Here is an 8,053-nt window from a genome sequence, read left to right as displayed (position 1 = left end):
CAATTTTCCGCCCGTTCAGACAAAGACGCTTTTGAAGAGTTTTTTAAGTTTAACTTATGCGATATGCATGTATTAGTTTAGTTATTATTATTTTTCCCTCGCCATTAATATTATAATTTTTGTCAGAGGGATAGGAGTTGTATGATTTGTATGTATCTAATATGTATAAGTCACTTGAGTAAGAACTCTTGTTTATGTATATGCTTGTTTATTTTATTGTAAAAGTATTTTTCCAGTTTTTCAAATAAAATAGCGACACGGTTTCGATTCAAAGGCTCATATTTTATTATTAAGTACATGAAGTCGTCGTAATACCTCTTGCTATCAGAGTGGCGCAACTGGAAGCGTGACATTCTAATAGTGAGGGTGTTACAATAATTACATCAAGCCTAATGGCTCTGTCAGTCTGCCGATCTGCCTAGGTTCTGGGTTGAGCAGGAAGATTGTAATGGCTGAGTTTGTGTTCCTGAGGGATTCTTCGGCATATATCGTCATCCTTGGGAGGAGGATCATCAATGAACTATCGGCCAATATTTGCACAAAGCTCCTTGCGATTAAGTTCGTGGCGGATGACAGATCGGTGGGATTGATCCGGGGAGACTTGGAAACGGCGGTGCTTGTGACAACGCGAGCTTAACATTGAAGAAGAAATCAAATGAGGCTGCTGGGGTATTTTTGGCAGATCTTGACACCAGGGTTGATGAGCGCCTGAGGCCTGAACTACAAGGCGACTGATAAACCCCAATTTTGTGGTTTATCTTGTGCTTAATTTAGGGGATTTTATCAACTTAACTCATATTTATTCAATGAAAAGCATGCTTTTGTAATTCTCCTTAAATTTGTGCTCAAGAGTGAAAACATACTTTTTAGGCCTTAAATTTGCTAGTTTTAATTCTCTTTAATTCCATTCGATGCCTTGAGATGTTTGTTGAGTGATTTTAGATTCATATGGCAAGTATTGGATGGAAGAGGTGAAGAGAAAAGCATGCAAAGTGGAGAATTCATGAATAGATGAGCATTTGGAAAATTGCAGGCCACGCGCATGCGTCACCCACGCGTACGCGTGTAAAGGACTTTCAAGCCATGCCACGCGTCGCCCACACGTACACGTGAGGAAGAAATTTGCCAGCGACGTGCACGCGTGATGCTGATCACGTGACCTCATTAAAGTGATTTCATTGGGGCGATTTTTGAGCTTCTCAGGCCCAAATCCAACTCATTTCTAAGGCTATTTCATGCAGAATTGAAGATTGGACAAGAGAGGAGCAATTAGATTAGGTTAGCATCATGTTATAGGTAGTTTTCTAGAGAGAGAAACTCCCTCTTCTCTCTAGAATTAGGGTAGAATTAGGTTAGATTTCCTTTAGATTTAGGTTTAATTCTTGTTTTCATCTTATTTTCCTTTCAATTTCTTGTTATTACATCTTTGCTCTCTTAGTTCTTCTTGTTAATTTTTCCTTTTATGTCATTTTTGTGTTGATGAACTCTTGTTAATTTTCCTTTCCTTTAATGCAATTTTATTTTTTATGTTTCTTTCTTGCTTATTTGAGTTGCTATTGTTAATTTTTTGTATTGGGTAGTAGTAGATTTTATTAATTCTTACAATTTATCATGCTTTTCTTTTATGCCTACCAAGTGTTTGACAAAATGCTTGGCTTAGATTTAGAGTAGTTTTTTTTAGCATTTTTGGCTTGAAAAGAGGAATTGGGCAATCTTGAGTGATCAATATCCAATTTAGCTTGGTGATCTAGAGTTGTTAGTTAATATTGTTTCCATTGACTCTAATCTCTTGCTAATTCAATTAGTGAGTTGATTAGGACTTTTGGATTGAGATTAACTAGTCTTATTTGACTTTCTCTCAAGTGAAGATAACATTATACCTTCTTCCTATGTTGGAGATGACTAAATAGGATTAGCTCTTGTTAATTATTGTATGATGATTGATGACTAGGATAGAAAGCCTATATTCTCAATCCTTGCCATGAATGCCTCTCTTTAGTAATTGCTTTCTTTAGTTGTTTGTTCTATTTTTTTGTCATTTAATTTCTTGCACTTTTACCAACCCATCCCTTGAATACCATAACCAATAATATGCATACCTCATAGCAATTCCTTTGAGAAGATGACCTGAGACTAATACTCTCGGTTATTTTTATTGGGTTGGACTTGTGACAACCAAAATTAAAATCTGATTGAGCATTACTTGTCGGTTTAGAACTATACTTGCAACAAAGTTATTTTTCTCTAACCGAGAAGAAATTCCTAACCGATGATTTTGCTCACATCAGCGACCTGGAGAAGTTTCGGGTAGGGGACATGGAGGATAAATTCACGTTTGTGAATCGTAACCTCCCCCATGAATTAAAGGAACCTTTGATTGATGTTATTAGCGTGAATGGAGACCTTTATGCCTGGACTTCAGTCGGCATGTCAGTAAGAGATCTCGACTTCATGTCACATCACCTAGCCATGAAACCGAAGGCCCAGCCAGCCACAAAGAGAAGAAGAAAGATGTCATCAGAAAGAGCTGACGAGGTAGCCAGGTAGATGGCTAGTTTATTCGAAGCCGGCTTCATCAGGGAACTCGACTACTCCACATGGCTCTCAAATGTGGTGCTTGTGAAAAAAACTAATGGGAAGTGGAGGATGTATGTTGATTACTCAAATCTCAACAAGGTGTGTCCCAAGGACTCATTTTCCCTTCCCAACATTAATGCCTTGGTGGACTCGGCAGTGGGCTATCGATTTTTAAGCTTCATGGATGCATATTCGGGATACAACCAGATCCCAATGCATCAGCCTGACGAGAAAAAACGACGTTTATAATGCCAGGAGGGACTTACTATTACAAGGTCATGCCGTTCGGGCTGAAAAACACGGGGGCGACATACCAAAGATTGATGAACAAGGTCTTCAGGGACCATATTGGCAAGTTGGTATAGGCCTACGTAGATGACATGTTGTTGAAGACTGCCAAACCGAGTAGCCTGGTAACTGACCTGAGGGTCATCATTGATTCACTCCAAAATCACAACATGAGGTTGAACCTCTGAAGTGCGCACTTGCCATGGAAGTAGGGAAATTCCTTGGATTCATAATAACACAAATAGGAGTAGAAGCCAACTCGGATAAGTATGAAGTCATTTTTCGCATGACAAGCCCTGGATGCGTGAAAGACATACAAAGGCTAGTGGGGAGATTCACAACCCTATCTCACTTTCTCGGTGCCTCGGCAGCTACCTTTCTTCAACTTGATGAAGAAGGGGATGGACTTTGAAGTGGAACCTGGCCTGCGAAGAAGCTTTCAACCACTTCAAAAAAATCTTATCAGAGCCACCAGTTCTCGGTAAACCAAAAGAAAGGGAGACTTTGTACATGTACCTGACAGTCACAGAGTAGGCCATGGCGGCCACCTTGGTCCAAGAAGAGAACAAGCAACAACAGCACATATATTTCTCAAGAAGGTGCTTTAGGGAGTTGATTTCTTGGTTGAAGTGACTGGAGATGCTCCTGAGGTCTCGAGAACACGGTGGAAGCTCCACGTAGATGGAGCTTCCAACCAAGCATTCAGAAGAGCCAGGATCATTTTAGAAAGATCGAAAGGAATAACTTACGAGAAGTCTATAAAATTTGAGTTCCTGGTCTCGAACAACCAAGCCAAATACAAAAACTATTATTGGCGGCTTGATTCTAGGCAAGGAGGTTGGGGTGGCATAGCTTGAAGTTAATAGCGACTCTCAAGTCATGACAGCCCAAGTAAACGGGACATACCAAGCTCGGGACCCGTTATTGCAAAAATATTTGGAAAGAATCAAACAGTTATGCAAGGATTTTGAGGGGGTAGTGGTCTAACATGTACCCAGAGAAATAAATAATAGAGTAGACCTTTTGTTAAAATTGGCGAGCACCAAGCCCGGAATAGGAAATTGGTCTCTCGTCCAGGGCCTGGTAAAGGATCCATCGATGACCCTTTGCTTGGCCTAGGGTCAAGAGGAACCTCCGTCATGGACCAGCCCGATCCAACATTTTTTCGAGTAAGGAGAGTTATCAGAAAATGAGAAAGAAGCAAACCCTGTAAAAAAAAGAGGCTGCCAAGTACGCAGTGGTATAGGGGTAGCTATACAAGATAGGGCTCAACCAACCCTTGCTAAAGTGCTTGCGTCTCAATTAGACGGAGTATGTCCTGAGAGAAGTACATGAGGGATGCTACGGACACCACATTGGGGAGAAATACTTAGCTCGAAAGCTCATTAGAGCCGGTTACTATTGGCCATCTATGATGGTTGATGCTTGCAAGTTTGTTAAGAAATGCCAACAAAATGCGAACTTCCATAACTCACCGACAAAAGAGATAAGCTCCGTTATAGCCCTATGACCCTTCTCTCAATGGGGAGTCGACCTATTGGCTCCCTTCCCAGTGGCCCCAGGACAGCTCAAATATCTACTTGTAGCCATAGATTTTTACACCAAGTGGGTGGAAGCTGAAACTTGGGCAAGCATATCATCTGTGAACTGTCGAAGGTTCCTTTGGAGACAGGTGATCGTGAGGTTTGAAATCCCGGTGGTCATGGTGTCGGATAACGATACACAGTTTTTCAACAAGAAATTTGGAAAATTCTTGTCAGGCCTTGAAATCAAACAAAAGTTCTCCTCTGTTGAGTACCCCCAAAGCAACAAACAAGCTGGGGCAGCGAACAAGGTCATCCTAAGCGGGCTGAAGAAGCACCTAGATAAGAGGAAGGGCTCCTGGGCAGATGAGTTAGCATCAGTACTGCGGTCCTATAGAACCACACCACAATCTTTTACCTGGGAGACGCCTTTCTGGCTTACTTATGGTGTGGATCCGGTGATTCCCGTGAAAGTTGGGGAACCGAGACCAAGACTACTCCTCGGAGGAAGCGATGAAGCGACTGAGAAGGACCTGATAGATGAGACTAGGGAGATGGCCCACTTATTGGAAGTGGCGCTGAAGCAAAGGTTAGCATTACGGTACAACCGTAGGGTCCAAAACAGGAGGTTTAAAAAAGGCGACTGATGAGTGGATATTTTATACGCTTTTTGGCATCATTTTCATATAGTTTTTAGCATGTTTTATTTGAGTTTTATTATATTTTCATAGGTTTTAGTGCAAAATTTACATTTTTGAATTCAACTATGAGTTTGTGTGTTTTTATACAATTTCAAATATTTTCTGGCTGAAATTGAGGAGCTAGAGCAAAAGTCTGATTCGGATGCAGAGAAAGCACTGCAGATGCTGTCAAGATCTGACCTCCTTGAACTCAAAAGAGCTTTTCTAGAGCTAAAGAAGTCCAAATGGAGCTTTCTTAATGGCTATGGAAAGCTAACATCCAGGGCTTTCCAGCAATATATAATAGTCCATATTTTGCTTCAGAATTAAAGGCCCAAAACTGGTGTTCAACGCCAGCCATCTACCCAATTCTGGCGTCCAACGCCCACAAAGAAGTGACCAGTGTTCAACGCCCAAAAAGGTGCCCCTAGCCAGCGTTCAATGCCCTAGAGCCCTATTGACATGTGGAGACCACTCAAGCTCAGCCCAAACACTCACCAAGTGGGCCTTGGAAGTGGATTTTTGCACTACAAGCCTAAGCCTATCTTATTTTTGTAATCCCTAGTTATTAGATTAGTATTTAAAGGAGGATAACACCCTTGTTTGAGGATCTTCGACAAAACTTTGCCCACTTTTACCTTTCATTGTATTTTCTATCAGTATGAGTCTCTAAAACTCCTAGGTTAAGGGGAGGAGCTCTGCTGATTTTTATGGATTAATAAAAGTATTACTGTTCTATCTCAATTCGTGTTTGATTCTCTATTCTAAGATTTATCTTTGTTTTTCAACCTTATGAATGATTTGAACCGGCACAAGGTTATCTCTATTCTACATGGATTTAGCGAGCGTCTTTCATCGGATATCAATGAACCACTAGCTTGATTATACATCTCTTAGAGGGCTAATCCACGACTTCGTTGGGGACTTCTCAAGACACCAGTTCAGCCGAGGTATGGGGAGATTAGGGCCTTTGTGGTAAAGGCTAGAACCAAAGGTGCAGCATTCTCTGATCCGAAAGATTTGACCTTGTCTGTGGCGTTTTGAGTAGGATCATCAAGGGGAACAGACTGCAAGAGCTTCACCCTCAATTAGACTGGATGCGCACTAACCCTGGTGTTCAGCCTGGAGGAAGATCGGCGACCTCTCAAGAAACGCGTTGATCACATACAGCCTGCCATAGAAGAAATCATTCACAGTTGGCATAGACAGTGACACCGAATTAATCCAAAAGAACAAAGCATCTCTGAAGCCTTAACCATCCTCTTATCATTGCATTCATCTTCAATTAAGTAACGTTATCTTTATTTTACTTTTATGCGCTTTGAACAAACAAACAACTTTTCTATCCGCCTGACTAAGATCTACATCCATAGCTTGATTCAAGCCAACAATCCTCGTGGGATCGATCCTGACTCACTCAGGTATTACTTGGACGACCCAGTGCAATTGCTGGTTCAGTTGTGCGAAGTGTAATTCTGCGCACCAAGTTTTTGGCGCCGTTGCTGGGGATTGTTCGAGTTTGAACAAACTAACGGATTATTTTATTGCTTAGATTAGGTATTGTCTTTAATTCTGTTTGAGTCTTTTATTTTCTTTTTTCAAAAAAATCAAAAATTTTTCAAAAACTTTTTCTTTTCTTTATTAATCTTGATCTTTGGTTTAATTCTTTTGTTCTTGTTCTTGTTAGAGTTCGAATTTCTTGCTTTCTTTTTCAAAAAATTTTCAAAAATAGTGTCTTTTGTTTGAGTCTTGTGTCAAATCTTAAGTTTGGCGTCTTGTGTGTTCTTTATTTTTTTAAATTTTTGAAAACTTCTTCTTGGTGTTCTTCTTGATCTTCAAATTCTTCTTGTTTTTCTTTTTGTTTTGATCTTTAGAAATTTTAAGTTTGGTGTCTTTAGGTGTTTGACTTTGAAATTTTTGAAATCTTGTGTCTTTAGATCTAAAAATTTTAAGTTTGGTGTCATTTAGTTGTTTTTCTCTTTCTTTATTAATTCAAAAAATAAAAAAAATATCTTTTCTATCTTTTTACTTTAATTTTCGAAAATTGCAACAAATTTTTCAAATTTTAATTTTAAAATCATTATCTTATCTTATCTTAGTTTTAAATTTCAAATTCAAATCTTTTCAAAATCAAATATTTTCAAAAATCATATCTTTTTCAAATCACTATCTTATCTTTTTATCTTTCTTTAAAATTCAAAAGTCTTATCTTATCTCAAATTCAAATTTTAAATTTCAATTTCAAAGTTTAAAATTTCAAATTTCAAATTTCAAAAACAAATATTTTTCAAAAATCAAATTTCAAATCTTATCTCTTTTAAATCTTTTTCAAATATTTTTAATTTCTTATCTTATCTTTCTTAATTTTCAAATTTTAAAATCAAATCTTTTCAAATTCTATCTTATCTTGTTTTCAAATCTTTCTTAATTAGTTACTTGTTTTCTCTCTCTTCTTTTTTAAAACTTCCTAACTAATTCTTCTCTCTTCTAATTTTCGAAAATATCTTCTCTATTTCTCTCTCTTCTTTTTCGAAAATTTATTATTTAATTTTCAAATATTTTTAGTTAATTAACTTTAATTTTTGAATTTAATTAATAAATAAAATAAAAATAAAAATATTTTCTCTTTTTACTTCTAATTTTCAAATTCTTCTACTCTTCATAGCCGAATTCATTCTCTCTTTTCTCTATCTTCATTCTTCTTTCTTCTTCACATCTCACAGGGAGTCCTCTGTTCTTGAACATAGAGCTCCCATTCTTCTTCTTTTCTACTTTCTTTTCTTGTTTATGAGTAGGAACAGAGATAAAGAACTTCTCTTTAAATCCTGACCCTGAATTTGAGAGGACTCTAAGGAGGCGTTTACAACAAGTTAAAGCACAATACTCCGGAAGAAACCTCTCAGAGAATTTCGAACAAGAAGCTGAAGACATGGCAGACAATGATAATAATGGAGGAGATGCAAGAAAGGTTCTTGGTGACTACAC

The 8,053-nt window shown here is 38.2% G+C and overlaps 1 protein-coding gene across 1 annotated transcript; it reads left to right on the top strand.

Moving 5' to 3' along the window:
- Nucleotides 1-2,547: 2,547 nt before the first annotated feature.
- On the top strand, nt 2,548-5,035 carry LOC140183190 (uncharacterized). Its single transcript, XM_072231211.1, has 2 exons — nt 2,548-2,676; nt 4,538-5,035. Exons 1-2 carry the CDS (start codon nt 2,548-2,550, stop codon nt 5,033-5,035), a joined length of 627 nt encoding a protein of 208 aa, XP_072087312.1.
- The last annotated feature ends 3,018 nt before the right edge of the window (nt 5,036-8,053 follow it).

The sequence above is a fragment of the Arachis hypogaea genome, chromosome 20 (genome assembly GCF_003086295.3).
Source record: "Arachis hypogaea cultivar Tifrunner chromosome 20, arahy.Tifrunner.gnm2.J5K5, whole genome shotgun sequence".
Classification (NCBI taxonomy): Eukaryota; Viridiplantae; Streptophyta; class Magnoliopsida; order Fabales; family Fabaceae; genus Arachis; species Arachis hypogaea.
The sequence above is the reverse complement of the archived record's forward strand: the minus strand, read 5'-3'. Positions and strand labels throughout refer to the sequence as shown.

Coding starts and splice junctions, on each gene's coding strand:
- LOC140183190 (XM_072231211.1), top strand. CDS start 2,548: ATGGCTAGTTTATTCGAAGCCGGCTTCATCAGGGAACTCGACTACTCC. Junction 2,677..4,537: donor ATTACTCAAATCTCAACAAG/GTGTGTCCCAAG, acceptor CTTTGGAGACAG/GTGATCGTGAGGTTTGAAAT.